Here is an 18181-nt window from a genome sequence, read left to right as displayed (position 1 = left end):
GGCTAAGGGACCCTATTGGTGAGCAAAATGTTTAAGTACTAATGAGTGCAAAGGGTTAAAACTATCAGTCAATACCAAGCCTACTTCTCCCACTCCAGAGTTTTTTAAAAATTATTTTAAGTGGCAGCAGAATTAATCTTATTACCGTGATTATGACAGCCGTGATGTTTATATGGTTAAAGATATATAGGTAAAAGACTTATTAATCACACTGTTGTACTGTCTAACACCTGGATCAAGCACTGGGTCAAACTAACCTTCGCGGAGGACTTTTTGAAAGAACCAGGGAAAGAAAACACGAAAACCTCTCACAGTTAGCCCCATTACATGGAAATTTTAATCTGTGATGTGTCTACGACTAAGGATATTTTACGGCAGCACTGTGGTGAGTTGGAACCGGGAGCAGAATTCGTATTCACAGCCCATCCTCGGGATTCGGACATGGGTCACATCATTGGGAGGCGAGCGCACAATTCCCTAACACCCTGAGGCTCAATAAAAGGTAATTAATACTAGCTGAATTTTCTTGGATGCCTTTTTCCTAATCAACAGAATACATCTATATTTGAGGTAAAGCAGCATGATGCTGTTGAAAAAATGTTTTTTGTAGAAGAAATACTTAAAAAATTATGGATCTTAATGTATATAGTCTTCAAACTGATAATTGCACAAATTGAGGAATTCAAATTTTATAAACCAGCTCTTATTTTTAAAATAATAATATTCTTGAATGAAAATACGATACAAAAGAATTATTATCACATTGGTTTTAAAATAACTTTTATTTCATAAAAATTCAAACATTTTTATAATACTATACTACAAATGCCTGACAAAATAACGCGAACTCTTCCATACTATATACAAGTTTTGCATTGGACATCATTTCTAGTTGTTTCAAGCATGATCTTTCAAATTGTGCCAACAGTTTTGCCATGTAAAATCTTGCCGCTAAAAAACATATTGTTTACATAAAGATAGTAAGGAAGTGCTCGAATTATTTTGTCAGTTATCTATATTTCATAAATCTGATGTTATTTACAATAATACACCATGTTATCTATGTAATACCAATGAGATATAATTTATTTGATATTATTTATTACATCTCATGAGGTCCCATACGGAGAAAGTAATTTTATTTTAGATTTGATCTACATAAAGTTTATAACTCTTAAACAATTTTTAAGTGGACACTGCAGCCAAAAGTTTAAAAAAAATAACAAAAATGAATTTTTAAAAAAATAATTTGAGCTGTCCCATTTTCCATCGCATTAAGTTCTCAGCAAAACAGCGTCTTTACAGTCTTAAATAGTAAAATTAAATTATGAAAACGATTTTTTAGGTTTTTTATCTTTTACATTTGCTATAAATGCCCCAGAAAATCAAGTTTAATTTGCTTAAACAATATTTCATGTCTAATTATGTGATTCGAGAAAACATAAAAAGCAATTATGTTGGCCAGCTTTATAGATATAATATTTTTAAAACTTTTTTAAGCCTTTGTATTTTTTTATGATTTTCTATGAGAACTTCCCAGGTGCTAATTTACAATCCAATAGCCTTTAACGACTAGCTCTCCTCCTTTATGGAAATTTTCCTCTTAGTTGTAATTGTTCACAATCATAATGAAAGCTTTTGATTCTTTCGAAACTTGTTACAAAATTTTTTTTAAAAATCAAAAATTATGTTTTTCTCAATTTAAAAAAAGTGGCAAACATTGTTTCTTAGGCTCTGAAAATTTAAGTTTTTTAATCACTTCAAAACTCTACAAGATTTTTTTATAGACATTTGCCGTATAAAATAAAATTAAGTAAAAATATTTTTAAAAAAGCGTGATTAGAAGCTTGTGCTTTTAATTATAATAAAACAAGAATAATTATTACAATTAATTAATTAATTAATTACTGATTTTTTGTTCCAAGTTCGATTCGTTTATAATTCAGTGTCCATAGATAATTATAAGAATGTAGAGTTTTACCCTTTCAGGTGTAGTGTTCCCTTTTCGTAATTTTCAGAACTATTCAAAGTAGTGATTCCAGATGTTAGCTCAACATGTAATAAAAAAACATATAGTCTTGAATTATATTGTCCACATTTAGCGCACAGCACTTATCTGCTACGAGAACATTTGCATATGAATTGCTAACTTCGAGTTCGTAAACTTGCTTTGACATGCTTTACATGCCTTTTGTTTCACATAACACAACGAATACGAAAAACGAGTACACTTAAATTCCTTTAAAATACTTTAAAAAAATCATATCAGTAAATTCAGTAATGAATATGATGATCATGAGGAAAATTTCGACTTTCTGCTCTGCAGTACGAAATTCGATTGCTTCTTGTGACATCTATATACAGCTTGGAATCTTGGATTAAAGAATAGATCGAAGTCTGCAAAGAAAAAATATTTCTCATGTTAATAAATGATTCAAAATTAAATAATTTTTCATTTCAGTTTTTAATGAATTGTAAACCGAAGATTATTTGCCAGCTTTTGGGGAAATAATTTTTGCCCCTACGAATGATTTATGACACTGATGAGTTTAACTAAGCAATAGAGGAGACAATTCGATTAAATCGTCAAATGTACTTATGTTTTACTAAACTGAAAATAATATACAATAATCTTCTTCTTTGTCAGCGCAACAGCCCCTTGCATATCTTGGCTGCCTCAACTGCTGACAAATGCCAGCGCCCCCTATCCATGGCAACTCCCTTCCAATTACTAATCTTTAGGGTTTTCAGGTCATTTTCGATGTCTTTGGGCGATCTAGTAAGGGGTCTGCTACTGGAACGTGACCCCTAGGGTTTCTTAAAGGTGACGATTCTCATGGCGCTATTTTCAGGGCTTCTCCATAGATGGGCCAGCCATCTCAGTCTATTACTGCGGATTATTTTTGTAATTTGGGACTGCTTATAGAGTCAATATACGAAAATGCGCATTAAAGATAGTTTTTAAAACGGCGCTGTAAACTATATCTGACTCGATATCAAAAATTAAACAAGAAAGGAAGAAAGTCTTCTTTGACATCTTGATAAATAAGTGCTTAACTGACGCGAACAAAGATCTTTGAGGTGCAGAGGGGACAATGTTTATTTCTTTGTTTAATATGGATATGTGTCGGGGAGCCAGAAAAAAATTTTAAAACTTATTTTGGACAGGTGACGAGTTATTTCGTCTTTTCGTGCTCAAATATTGTTAACTGATGACGAGTTAACTCATCATTGCACTTGCTTTGTCTTTTTCAATTTATAAATCCCACTGAGATGTATTGCAAAAGCTTTGCGTATCGTTAAGGTGGGAAACACTAGGGAGCTAGCCTTAGAGTTCTGGTCTCTTCCCATGATATTTCGACGTCTTTAAATAAACAGATAAGTACTAGAATTTAATTTCATGAATATTTAGTTTCTTATTTTAATAATTTAATTTTAACCACTACCTTAAACTAATAATATATGTTATTTGTTGAGATCGAATATCTCATGAACAGTCCTTTTAAACAATAAACTGAAAGGGAAAAAAATGAGTTTAACTAGTTTTAATCTTTTTACTGATTACAGTATTTTGTTGGTCACCAATTTTTAAAATTTTAGGAGCACTCTCTTTCACTGTATACTACAAGTGGTATTAATAATCTTCAAAGCGACTGGAAAATTTTCTGTTTTAGCAAACTTGAGTTTTTCCATGTAAGAAATGTAAAACTTATATAGATATTTATTTTACTTACAGATTCAATGTGGGAATAAAAAAAACTTGTCACATAAGCACTCAAACTAGAAATAAATTTCACAAATAAAGGCAACAGGCTATACGTAAATATTATTTATTGATTCATCTTAAGGAGCTAGCATTCAAGTGACACAAAATCGTTGTGCTCCTCTATAAAAGTTAGGGAAAATCTTGCAAAGTAAATCCGTAAAATGTTTCATTTTAGGGAATAAGGGAAATCTTAGTAATTGTAATTGGTCTATTAAATAGGGCTAGGGAAATAGTCTTTCCCATTAATTAGTTAAAGGGAAACATGTCAAACTGCTAATTAATGCATACTTGAACTAAAAATAGATTAAAAGACAGGGTGTGAATTTCAAAGTGTGAGAAAGAGTAGAAAGAGTGTTTCGTTTTGAATAATAAATTAAGAGGAGGATTTACCGAAAAGGCATAACATAAAAAGATTAATTGAAGCAATATATATATATATATATATATATATATATATATATATATATATATATATATATATATAGAAATATTGCTTGTCAGAAATATTTGCTGAATACCCTTATTTCTGATTCTCACCGGTGAATGTCAACAATCATAGTCGCTTTGGTGAATGTCCGAAATATTTGTTACATCCAATTTTATATTAATTTATTCGCTAATATTATTATATTTATTTGATATATTTATATTTATTCTATATTTTAATACTTACTGACGATAGAATAGAAGAAACATCAGTGTTTGGAGTATCGGGCAAATATATACCGGGCGATGGCACTTGACCTTAAAAAAACATCAGTGTAGGGTATACCGGGAAATGGCACTTGACCTTAAAAAAACATCAGTGTAGGGTATACCGGGCAATGGCACTTGACCTTAAAAAAAACATCAGTGTAGGGTATACCGGGCAAATGTATACCGGGCAGTGGCACTTGACCTTAAAAAAACATCAGTGTAGGGTATACCGGGCAAATGTATACCGGGCAGTGGCACTTGACCTTAAAAAAACATCAGTGTAGGGTATACCGGGCAGTGGCACTTAACCTTAAAAAAACATCAGTGTAGAGTATACCAGGCAAATTTATACCGGGAAGTGGCACTTAACCTTTAAAAAAACATCAGTGTAGGGTATACCGGGCCAATGTAAACCGGGCAGTGGCACTTAACCTTAAAAAAGCATCAGTATAGGGTTGAAATATCGAATAAATGTAATTATATCCACGAATAAATTCATATCAAATCGAATGTAATAAATATTTCGGACATTCACCAAAGCATATCTTTGATTGTCGACATACACCGGTGAGGGTCCGAATGTACAAGAATGTAATGAAATATTCGATCTTTCTCCGACGTATTTGGTGTTTGTCGACATTCACCGGTGAAAGTCAACAACCACCGATTTCGGTCTTTCGCCGTAACATGTATATAACCAAGAGAGATTATGAAAATGCAGAAATATAATTCATCATCTTTAAAGTTAAATTTTTGAAATCAGATTCGATTGAAGATTTTTAAAAGTAAATCGGCACTGCATAAATCAGAAGTTTTTCTTACTTTTTACCACCAGCCTCCTCCACCTCCTCCTCCATTTCCATTACCACCTTTACCTCCTCCTCCTCCTCCTCCTTTGCCATTACCAGCTGGTTGTTGAATATTGATTGGGACTGCCAGAAGTGCTAGTGCCATCTGTTGGCCGCCACCACCATCTAAAATTTAAAAATAATGAATGTGGAAATCATATTATTTCAAATTATTTAATTATTCCATACTTTCGAATAAATAAAAAAGGATTTGTAAAATATATATATATATATATATATATATATATATATATATATATATATATATATATATATATATATATATATATATATATATATATATATATATATATATATATGTATATATATATATGTATATATATATATGTATATATATATATATATATGTATATATATATATATATATATATATATATATATATATATATATATATATGTATATATATATATGTATATATATATATATATATATATATATATATATATATATATATATATATATATATATATATATATATATATATATATATATATATATATATATATATATATATATATATATTTAACACTGCAATCTGCAGTATAATGTGCTATTTTATGAAGACATCCTAATCCAATTTTATTATATTAGGTCAATTCTTTAAAATTTTAATTTAAAATATATATTTTAAGATTCTAGTGTTTAATAAACAGATTGGTGAATAGAGTTTTGAACTTTACAATTCTCATAAGCACCTTTGTTATGAAGTTCGTTAGTTTGTCTTCATACATGAATTATAAATAGTTATCATACATAGTTATATTAAGTACATAATTATGAAACGTTGTGTTAAAACTAATGACAGACGTTTTATTCTTTTAAACCAGAACTGAAGATGTTTTCTAAAATAAAACGTAACCTTATAAATAATTTTTTATACATAAATTTCTATTTATCGATGACTTAATTTATATATTCTGAGAAGCTTTGGTGTAGTCTACCTTAATCAAGTCCACATTTTACAAGTTTAAGACTAAATTTAAACAATAGTAACTACGGAGATCTTTTAACTCTGAGGAACTGTTACTTACGTTCTACGAAATTTTTAGATAGCTGAATAAAAATTGTGCAGGCCAATGTTTTAAATTTTCGAAAAAGCTTAAGAACATTAGTTGAGCAGGTTTTTTCTATACATCTTTGGATTATTTGAATATCGTAGTAGGAAAAATAATTTTAAATCATACGTTAAAACGTAATTACTTTTGAAACTTTTGAAATATTTCTCGAATAGTACCCGACCGTCTTGCAGGAATTTATTAAAATATTTTTAATTACCTCAGGTGAAAATTTGGCTGTTTGGTTGGATTTATTCTTGTTATTCGACAACTTCAAATCAGCTTTCTTTGGAAATTTAATTTTTTAAATTACATTGAATTAAATGCAAATTTAATTAATTACATTAACTACAATTACATTACATTAAATACAATTTCTTAAATACAAAAAAATTTAAATTTTTGTGCATACCTGTAAAAACTTGCTGTTTTTTTTTTTTTTTTTAAAGTTTCAAAAAAAATTCATTTTTTACTTTTTGTCTTAGGATTCATTAAATCTTTGAAAAAACAGCCCCTTATTTTCCCCCAAAAAACACATATTAATAGCTAAAAACTATAAGCAAAATAAACACGCGGTTTCAGAACACCTTTGAAATGTTAATTTGTAGACATAGCACCGATAACTGAACTCGTGAAAATAATTAAACATTAAAAACGTGTGATGAAATATTAAACAGAATCGTTTACAATTTTATTGATAACAATAGCTAATTTAAAAAAAGAAAACTAATGCGAAAATATCCCTTTTCAAACATTTGTCCCAAACGATATAATTGTTATTATTGTTCTCGTAAGCCGATTGTTCTTGTTTTCCAGTAGCGCTATCTATGGCCAAGATTTCGACCTTTTGCCACACCTATACGTCACAACCCGTTTATAGGCCAAGTATACAACTAGACAAGTATACAATACCAAGTATACAAGGCCAAGTACAACCCGTTTATAGGCCCGTTTGTACCGTCAAACGATATAATTGTTATTATTGTTCTCGTAAGACATTGAAGGAAGGGGATGCGATTGTTCTTGTTTTCCAGTAGCGCTATCTATGGCCAAGAATTCGACTTTTGCCCCACCTATACGTCACAACCCGTTTATAGGGCGAACCCATTCATACATCCATTTATTCATCTACATATCGTAATTTTGACCCGAACGAGAGAACGAACAATCTCCAATTCAGTACCTCCAGTGGAATAATTTGTTAATGGAATATGGAGGACTTTGTGACCAGACAGGTTTAACGTGCGCCAATCACCATTAACTACTCAGGGGTTCTTCGGAAGGCTGGATTCGAATTCCCGTTCTTTCGAAAGTGAGTCCAGCACCCTGCCAACCAAGCAATCCTGGCCTTAACGGAATAATTAAAAATTTTAAATGATTTTTTGGATCTGGTGCTAAAATCGCTTCTCGTAGTCGATGTCCTAAATTCAAAACTCGGGCGCCAACGTTTTAGGGGTTATAAGAGATTTAAAATAGCGTTCCGTGACAAGGACAGTTAAAAATACTGAGTAAGAGCAAACGAAAAGTTTTTTTAAAAAAACTGAACGAGAAGGTTAAATAGTAATTTTTTTCTTACGTTTCAAAGGTTTTATTCAAATTTTGAACTTCAGTATAAAAAAATAAAGTGTCTAAAAGAAAAAATGGTTGAAGGATCTCTGAAAATTAGACTATGTATTATTAAATGCTTGCTTCCTGTACTGTTAATAGTTGATAATAGTGAGAGAGATATAAAAAGCAGAATTTTTTTCATTAAATAAACATTTTTGCTCTGAAGTTTAGAAAAAAATTCCAGTATTCAATTGAAACTAGTTCTATAGTAGAAGAACTCAAATGACATTACGAACTAAGATTAGCTGCATTCAGAACTGCCAACTTCTTCGCTTTTTACTAAATATTTTATAGAGTGATCGGAAATTTTAAAAAAAGTAAAGTTTTGAGAATTTTTTGTTGTGCTTTATATGAACTGTTGAACCACTTACATGTAGTGGTGTGAAGAATAACTTTAAATCAAGTTTGCAAAACATACTTTGAAACATAAACTTAGCTACCACTGAAAAAAAAAATTTCCAAAAAGCGTAGACCAAGCGTAGGCGACCCTGAGCATTTACAAAAAGAATACTTCTACCTGGAGTACCGCAGTTTAAAAAGCTGATTTTATTAAAAAATTATACATGTTAATAAAATTATAACTATCATAAATGTAACAATAAAATAAATTTCCATTACAAATATAAGCAAACTTGTGCGGAAATCTGACTTACCACCTTTGCCATTGCCACCTTTACCACCACCATTGCCTCCACCACTTGGCCATCCACCACCATTGCCTCCTCCACTTGGCCAGCCACCACCATTTCCTCCTCCACTCGGCCATCCACCATTACCACCACCACCTTTACCACCTTTACCGTTACCGCCATTCATCATTTGCGGCATAATGCTTATTTGTACTGGAATAGCCTGTACTTGCAATCCTCCTATGGAATAGTGTTCGTAAAAATTGAAAGCGTTAGAGAGATTTAACGCATAGCATCGCACACGTTTACGTACGTATATTCTACGCTACGCAGCTCAGTTACTACAGAATAATCACACTTTTCTACCGAGCTTGTGCAGAATTTACGTACGTGAACCACATAATAGTGTACATAATAATACATACGTAAACCACAACCAAGCATACCACACGTACGTGAATACGTACGTGTGGTATGCTTGAAAACAATTAATAGTAATTAATCATTATTTTATAAAGTTAAGCATTTTCGGAACACCTACTGAAGGGCACAAGGGCACAAAAAGTAAGGATTTACAATTTCGTGACCTACAGCCATAATGGTGACATTGTGGTCATCACTAAGACACAGACTGTCTTTACTTTCCAGACCTATAGCTGATGATAAAATATCCTCAGTGATAGACTGTTCATGGGTTAGAGTCACCTTGCCGTCAGACTAACCTTGGGAGATATTTTGTGGTTTTCTTCTCCATGTAACGCAAATGCGGGTCAGTTCAAACACAAAGTTCTCCACAAAGGCAAAATTTCAATATTCTCAATACTTGATCCTGGAGCTCCTTGTCTTCTGGATTGGGTTTAAAATTACTACTGGCGTTGAAGATTGGTAGTTGTAAACTCAAAAGAAATTGTGTCGGCTATTCAACGACGGTTGTAAAATATGAACAAAATTACAGCTCAGTGCCTTAATCCCTAAGCCATTAAGAAATAATTAAAAAATTAATAATGCTTAAAATTTAGTACTATCAAATGGTTTAAACCATTGCATTTTAATATTTGTTTTGTTTTAAGTGGCAGGAGATAAATTGTCTTACCTCCATTTCCTCCTCCTTTACCATTACCATTTCCACTTGGCCATCCTCCACCGCCACCACCATTACCATTCCACCCTGATGCTTGTACCAGCAAGTCATCGAGATCGTCAATGATTGTAATGGGAGGTTTTCTGGTTGTAGTACTGCTTCCACTGTTACCGGCATTAGGGGGTGGCTTTGGATTACCGGTAATTTGAGGCGATGTCTTCTTTTTGGTCAGCACAACGCCAATTATGACAGAAAGGGTGACAATTGCCCACGTTACCTGAAATAAAATGTTCATGTTTGATTGAAATATATTGCTATATCAGTGATCGGCATTCTTTAAATCCTCTCGGGTTACCCAACAGGAAATATTAAATCTCGTGAACCGACCCTATAATTTTGGACGAGGCGAAAATACCCCATATGATTTGAGTGCCATTTTTAAATGCTTCATTCTAAAAGAAAATTGACGCCTTTTCGAAATTTTTAAAAATTGTACTAATTAAAAATTTATTCACGGTGAGAAGTTAGTAAATATTATTAAAGAAGGGTCAAGTGGGTAAGACCGCGTAGCTAAAATTCGAAAACCTGTTGGAGCTAAACTGTTTGATCTAGAAACTTTCAAATTTAATCAAAATATCCATTGTTTAGTTGCATACTATATATCATACCTGAAAAGTCAAAGAAGTACTACTTTTTGATAAATATTTTTTCTTTCAGTTAAGGTCAAATCGACATGGTGTTACCCAACTAGTAAGACAGTGTACCCATGTTAACTTCATGGGGAATTTATAAATACTAGAATTTCAGTAAAAAAACACACAACAGACCTTTTTACTGTATACGATTTATTTGTGACTTGCAATTTATATGTGATATAGTCAAGGCCTAATTCAAAGGGGGGGAGAGAAAGAGGGAGGACAATTGTCCCAAGGCCTGAGACTACAGAGGGACAGACCAAAATTCTTACAAAAACTAGAGAGTTTATTAATTAGTTTTGTTAAAAAGAAAATTGCAGAGAATTTCTTTATATCTATATAAAAACTACAAACTTATATAAGGAGTCTTCAAAAGTTAAGCAAAGTATGAAAATAAGGCTTTTTTGTGCTTTGAAGAAGCACAAAAAAGCCTTAGTCCGGAATAAATTTTGTCCTGAGTCCCATAAAACCTTTGTTCAGTCTTGGATCTAGTTATCTTCTTCTTCTGCTGAACTGCAGCTATCGTGAGTACAGCATAGACAAACATCAAGGGTGGTAAGAACTGGTAGTACCGGGTCTTACCTCTCCCTTTCCGAGGGCAGAGGTTATCGAAACGAAAGAGAACATTGCTAGTATTGGACTAAATCCTTATTGTTTGTTATGATATGAATCTTTAGTAAACATATAATAAGCTGTATTAAAAATAATTTTTATAACTGTAATGGTCAATAAATAGGATAAGTTTAAAAACTTAAGAACAGTAAAGGGGCAACACTAGAAAGCAAATTTATCTGCGCAAAAAGTCTGAAATTTAGGACCTCTTCACCTAAATTAGTATTTTCTACCACTTAATAAAATATATCTCAATGATTTTATAAATTTACAATTTAGAGTTTTAAAACTTAGTTAAATTAAATTAGATATAAAACAAATTCATAAAAAGAGGCAATGTATTTAGAGTTGCATGAAACTTGTTGCTACTGTTTAAATAGTTACAAAATAAATAATTAAAACCTTTGTCAATGTATTCTATGATTAGTAATACATTAAAAAATAATTCTCCCCTTTGGGAACATGTTCATTTTTTCAAAAATGATTATGAGGGGTAACTTGTTATTTCATTTATTTTGTAGATTTACCCATTTTTACCTAGTATAGTAAAAAAAACGTGGTTTAGTGGTTAGCACATATGCTTTGTCATTAAGATTTATTTCGCATAAGCAAGATATAGTTCTGCGTACTATAATATATTAATAATATAAATACTTATTTTTAATCTGAAGTCAATGCACAGTGTTTTTATCTAAAGGTATTAAACAGAAATATCCCTTTTGAAGTAAACAAATATGCATAGTGCGAAATAAAACGAACTACCTTGGATAACTTTCGATCTAATGGTCGGATCTTCACGTTCTTGGACTCAATCTTAATGGTTCGATCTCAAGTATGTTATTTTTGAACACAATAATAAAATTCGTTTTTCCAAAAATAACTACAGAAAAAATATAACTTTTAGCAAATATTTATTACATCTTCTTTAAAATTAAATTTCCCAGGAATTATTTTCGACCAATTTCGCTTAAATTTTATATTTGGCCATGTGAAATTACATTCTTTAAAAAGATGTATACCTTATAATTCAATATTTTTTTGGACAATTATTTAACTTATAATAAATATTTAAAGTTATTTTATGCATTATTAGAATTTTTTAACTTCGTGCAAACGCTTTTAGACTCGCTTAAAAGATTGCCGAGAAATTAGCAAAATACACAAAAAGTAAAATTTCTTTTACAGAACGGAAAAAATTTTGTAGAATTTTTCTTTCAACGATTGGTACCCTCTTTATTAATACTGATTTTACTTGATACATATATTATAATATGTATCAAGTACTCATATACTTTACTGATACATACTTGATTTATACTGATTTTTGTATCATTGCTAATGCGACATGATCTTAGTTTTTTTCTTTAAACGGAGTAGCATCTGTTTGCTAGCATCCGTCGGTGGTCAATTTCAACATTCACTTCTGTTAGTGAGAGTTGTCCTAGAGGTGACTTTCGGTGACTATTGGTTTAATTTCGGTGACTTTTGCAAACGTGTATTAATAATACTAACGCTTTTTAAAAAGAAGTAAGTTTAAGTAATGTTATACAACATGTTCCTAGCTTTTTTTAGCATACTGCAACTATTTCGCGAATTTTAAATTTAAAATCCGAAGAATTCGTCGAATCGGTCAATTGCGCTTCCTGCCAAAATACGGAGATTTACTGTTCCAATGTTCCCAACTTTATTTAATACATTTTCCTTAGTAGATATGTCATTTATATCAGCTGCTTTTTATGTCATTTTTTCAGATCGAGTTCACTTAGTGAACTGATGCTCTGACCTTAATTTCAAATCAGTGTCTGCCTAACTATACAAATAATTGAATGTTATTTACCAGTAAATAAATATTTTTTAAAAGTAGAATAAAACTGCATTATTTTATTTAATTTAATAATAACTTACAAGTTATTTAAATTAAAGAAACAGAAGCTTTCGTAAAATCAGTTTATCAAGATTTTAATTAAGATGCATTGATATAGTGGATAATGGTATAACGACAATTAGAGAAAGTGAAAGCGTATTAATAATTTTATAAATATTTTTTTCAAATTAATAATTTATATTACTATATAATACTTGCCAGTATTAAATTTTTAATATAAATTAAGTTTAAATAAAATCAATTTATAGAGGGCTCAAAATCGTATTGTGAACTCAGTCATAAAATCATAGAAAAAAATATATTAATAATTTTATCATCATTTTTCAAAAAAAATAATGCGTTAATATTAACTCCGCAGAACTACTATTATTTAAATACTTATTAAAATATATAAATTAATTATTAAAACCATAGATTGCTAAAATTAATTAGGAGACTTTAAAAAGAGATCTCAATGCATGCATTGATATTGTAAATCCTGCTCTAGTATCATAGTTTAAAACATATTAGTAATTTTATCCTTATTTTCAATAAATAATATTCATAAACATTGACTATAAATTACTATTAGTATTCCAATACTTTTTTTAAAAAATTCATAAATTTATTATTAAGAAAATTTTATGAGAACTACATTCAATTTGGAGAACTCAAAATCACCTGCATTGGTTTAGTGAAACTCTACCATAAAATCATAGATTGAAACATGTTAGTAATTTTATCCTTACTTTCAATAAATACATTCTATACATATTAATTCAAAATTGTTATTAGTATTCAAATACTTTTTTAAAAAATTTTAAATTTATTAATAAAATCAGTATATTAAAATCAATTTGAAGAATTTAAGAGAATTTTAGGGGAACTAAAATCAATTAATAGGTTTCAAATCACTTGCATTGATATAGTAAAACCCTACTATAAAATTACATATTAAAACATATTAAGAATTTTATACTTATTTCAACAAATGCAACCCGTACATATTAGTTCACAATTACAATTAGTTTATAAATACTTTTTAAAAAATTTATAAATTTATCATTAAAATTACAGTTTTTTAACATTAATGTTTAGAATTAAAGAGAAATAAGGAGAACTTTAAGAGAACTAAAATCCAATTAGGAGATTTCAAATCGCTTGCATTGGTATAGTAAAACCCTACTATAAAATTATATATTAAAACATATTAAGAATTTTATACTTATTTCAACAAATGCAACCCGTACATATTAGTTCACAATTACAATTAGTTTATAAATACTTTTTAAAAAATTTATAAATTTATCATTAAAATTATAATTTTTTAACATTAATTTTTAGAATTAAAGAGAAATAAGGAGAACTTTAAGAGAACTAAAATCCAATTAGGAGATTTCAAATCGCTTGCATTGGTATAGTAAAACCCTACTATAAAATTATATATTAAAACATATTAAGAATTTTATACTTATTTCAACAAATGCAACCCGTACATATTAGTTCACAATTACAATTAGTTTATAAATACTTTTTAAAAAATTTATAAATTTATCATTAAAATTATAATTTTTTAACATTAATTTTTTGAATTAAAGAGAAATAAGGAGAACTTTAAGAGAACTAAAATCCAATTAGGAGATTTCCAATCGCTTGCATTGGTATAGTAAAACCCTACTATAAAATTATATATTAAAACATATTAAGAATTTTGTACTTATTTCAACAAATGCAACCCGTACATATTAGTTCACAATTACAATTAGTTTATAAATACTTTTTAAAAAATTCATAAATTTATCATTAAAATTATAGTTTTTTAACAATAATTTTTAGAATTAAAGAGAAATAAGGAGAACTTTAAGAGAACTAAAATCCAATTAGGAGATTTCAAATCGCTTGCATTGATATAGTAAAACCCTGCTATAAAATTATAGATTAAAACAAACAATTTTATCCTAATTTTCAGCAAATGCAACCCATACATATTAATTCAAAATTACAATTAGTATTTAATTACTTTTTTAAAAAGTATATAAATTCGTTATTAAAATTATAGTTTATTAATATTAATTTTTAGAATTAAAGAGAATTAAGGAGAGCTTTAAGAGAACTAAAATCCAATTAGGAGGTTTCAAATCGCTTACATTGATATAGTAAAACATTGCTATAAAATTATATATTGAAACATATTAAAAGTTTTAACCTTATTTTCAAGAAATGCAATCCGTACATATTAGTTCAAACTTACAAGTAGTATTTAAATACTTTTTAAAAAGTTTATAAATTTATTATTAAAATTTAATATTGATTTTTAGAATTAAGGAGAATTAAGGAGAACTTTAAGAGAACTAGAATCAATTAGGAGATCTCAAAATCGCATGCATTTATCTTGTAAAATGTTACTATAAAATCATGGATTAAAACGTATCAATAATTTATGATTTTCAATAAATAAAATCAGTGCATATTACTTCAAAATTACTATTAGTATTCAAATACCTTTTAAAAAATTCTTAAGTTCATTATTAAAATCTATTAAAAGAATGCACAGTGGGCCAGCATCCAAGGTTTCGTTGCTAAAATTAGTATTTCGATAAAATTTGTTTCAAAATTTTTGGTTTTTATTTAGAGGTTTTTATGTGCAGGTGAATTGAATTCATAGTTGAAATTTTGAAATACACTAAAAATACCCGAAAAAACGAAAGGGCGGCTGAAATATGGCGAGCAGAAATTGAAAAAAATAATATAGTACGCTTAAATAATTAAATATAGCAATGAAAATATAATAATTCTCGTAATTTTATATTAAAAATGTAAAGCAAATTAATTATATTTCCGAAGTAATATTACAAAATAACGCGAATTAATTACAAAATAACACGAAAACATGAAAAAAAACATAATTTTTGTTTTTCGGTATATTTAGTCCACATTTGCAATAGGGGCAAAATGGAGCAGGTTTTTTTCGAAAGAAGAAACATCAAAGAAGACAACAACAAAAAAGTTTATGTAATTACCTCGTGAAACTTTTTGGACCTAAGTTTCGAAATTCATTCAAACATTGTCAAATGATAAGATATAAACTATAAGTTTGTCAAGAGTATTAACTAATCCAACAAATTGAAAAATTGTACTATAATTTCAGACTAATAACTCTGATAAAAATGTAACAGTAAGGCGAAATTCCTACATATACTTCTGAAATAAAAATTTTAAGTTATATTAAAAAAAAATTTTAGCACATTTTTCATTACATTGTACTCTCGTCGGTCCGAAAAGTAAATTATAATGTTTGGAATGATTATGAATACTTAATTTGGGCGATATTAAAACTGCCTACACATATTTTAGTTGAAAATTTAATTTTGACTTTTGACCAAAGATCATGGTCTTCTGGCCCACAGTATGGTGTAAGAGAATTTTAGGAGAGCTAGAATCAATTAGAAAGTCTCGAAATCGCATGTATTGATGTAGTAAAACTCTGCTATAAAATCATAGCTAAACACATAATACCTATCTATCCTAATTTTAAATAAATATAATCCTTTCATATTAATTCAAAATTGCTATTAATATTTAAATAAATTTTTAACAATTTATAAATTTATCATTTGCAATTAATCATAATTTTCAAGTGATAAATTTTTTATCGAAAATAAATTTAGGTAAAATCAATTTATCAAGATCTTAAAATCACATGCATTGATAGAGTGGATACTGGTATAAAGTAATAAATTAAAACGTATTATTAATTTTATCATCATTTTTTCAATACAATGCGCTATTAATTTATTAATTCAAAATTACTATTATTGTTTAAATACTTTCATAAATTAAATGAATTTATTATTAAAAACATAGATTATTGAAATCAATTATGACAGGTCTCAAAGCAGCATTCAGTAAACCCTGATTTAAAATCATAAATAAAAACGTAGTAATAATTTTATCTTTTTAGTCTTTAAATACTATTCTGTAATATTACTTTAAAATTATCATTTTTCAATAAATATAATGCGATAATACTATCTCAAAATTATATTATTAATATCTATTTTTTTAAAGAATAAATAAATTTATTATTAAAATCATAGATTATTAAACCAATTATGAAAATTTAAAGACATGCCTGTAAATCGCTTGCAGTAAACCCTGATTTAAAATCTTAGAGTTTATTAATAATTTAATCTTGATTTCCTATATATGCAATACGTTAATATTAATTCAAAATTACCTTTAGTATTTAAACACTTTTTTATTTTAAATTAATTTAAAATTTAAACATAGTTTTCAAGCGTTAATTTTTTTAAATAAGAAACAAGTTTAGGCTTAATAAATTTATTAAGACCTCTAAATTGTGTATATTGATATAGTGATAGTGCATATTTATATAGTATTGATATAAATTTTCAGAAAGAACAACTCACCTTTAATGATATCATCACGTTTTGGGGGTCTTTGAATCCAAAATCTGAAAGAAGAATGGCGTGAGTTGTGTCAAATCTCACATATTTATACCAATATCCTACAAGACACAGAAATAAACATCATGACCCTTGGAACATAAGCTCACACGCGATTGACAGAATTCACATTATATAAGATAAAAAAAACGAAAAATAGAATTTCTCGTTTTCAAGTGGCCGACTTACTAAAAAAAGTTATGAAAATTTAAAGGAGAAGACGTATTATTTATGCGTGCGTGACGTATTTGAAAATGATTTTGACCTAACATAAAAATTCTCTTAACTTCGCCGGCGTCCATCAAACTGTAACTGTCGCTGCAAATGTGATTTAGAATGGACTTCATTTTTTCATTTCATTGGTCATTTGGACCTGGAAATAGTCGTTTGACATCAATTCGGATTCGATTATTCATCAATTTCTGATATTTACTGCTTATAAATAGTTTTACTGGAGCAATGGTTTTTAAAAAAATGTTAATTGTTGAATTATGTGAGTTTGATAAATTACTTAACTTAGGCTTTACTTACTCTTCCATTAAACATGCAGATTTGAAATCTAGAGTTGAGATGTTTTTACTTGTAGTCTAGAAATAGAAATAATTTATCGGTTTCAATTTTATGGCTTTGTTATATTGTTGAATGCATTGACCATTTTATTGACATTTAAGTACTATAGTTTAAAGCAATAAAATACGAATCATGTATTCGAAAGATCACTCAAACAATCTATAATTTAAAAGTGTCGGTTTTACGATTATTTATGAAGTATATATAAAAAGGAAGAAACAATAAATTTTACATGAATGTTTTGGAATTTGGTATACATAATGAAAGCA

The 18181-nt window shown here is 28.7% G+C and overlaps 1 protein-coding gene across 1 annotated transcript; it reads right to left on the bottom strand.

Annotated features, from left to right (window-relative positions):
• Positions 1-775: 775 nt before the first annotated feature.
• On the bottom strand, positions 776-17790 carry LOC147809537 (uncharacterized). Its single transcript, XM_087162648.1, has 5 exons — positions 17307-17790; positions 9718-9982; positions 8649-8864; positions 5285-5436; positions 776-2397 (listed from the first exon to the last, which is right to left on the bottom strand). Exons 1-4 carry the CDS (start codon positions 17319-17321, stop codon positions 5288-5290), a joined length of 645 nt encoding a protein of 214 aa, XP_087018774.1. The 5' UTR covers positions 17322-17790; the 3' UTR covers positions 776-2397; positions 5285-5287.
• Between the last annotated feature and the right edge of the window lie 391 nt (positions 17791-18181).

Source organism: Parasteatoda tepidariorum, chromosome 5, assembly GCF_982258835.1.
Source record: "Parasteatoda tepidariorum strain Cologne lab strain chromosome 5, Ptep-v5.0, whole genome shotgun sequence".
Lineage (NCBI taxonomy): Eukaryota > Metazoa > Arthropoda > Arachnida > Araneae > Theridiidae > Parasteatoda > Parasteatoda tepidariorum.
The sequence above is the reverse complement of the archived record's forward strand: the minus strand, read 5'-3'. Positions and strand labels throughout refer to the sequence as shown.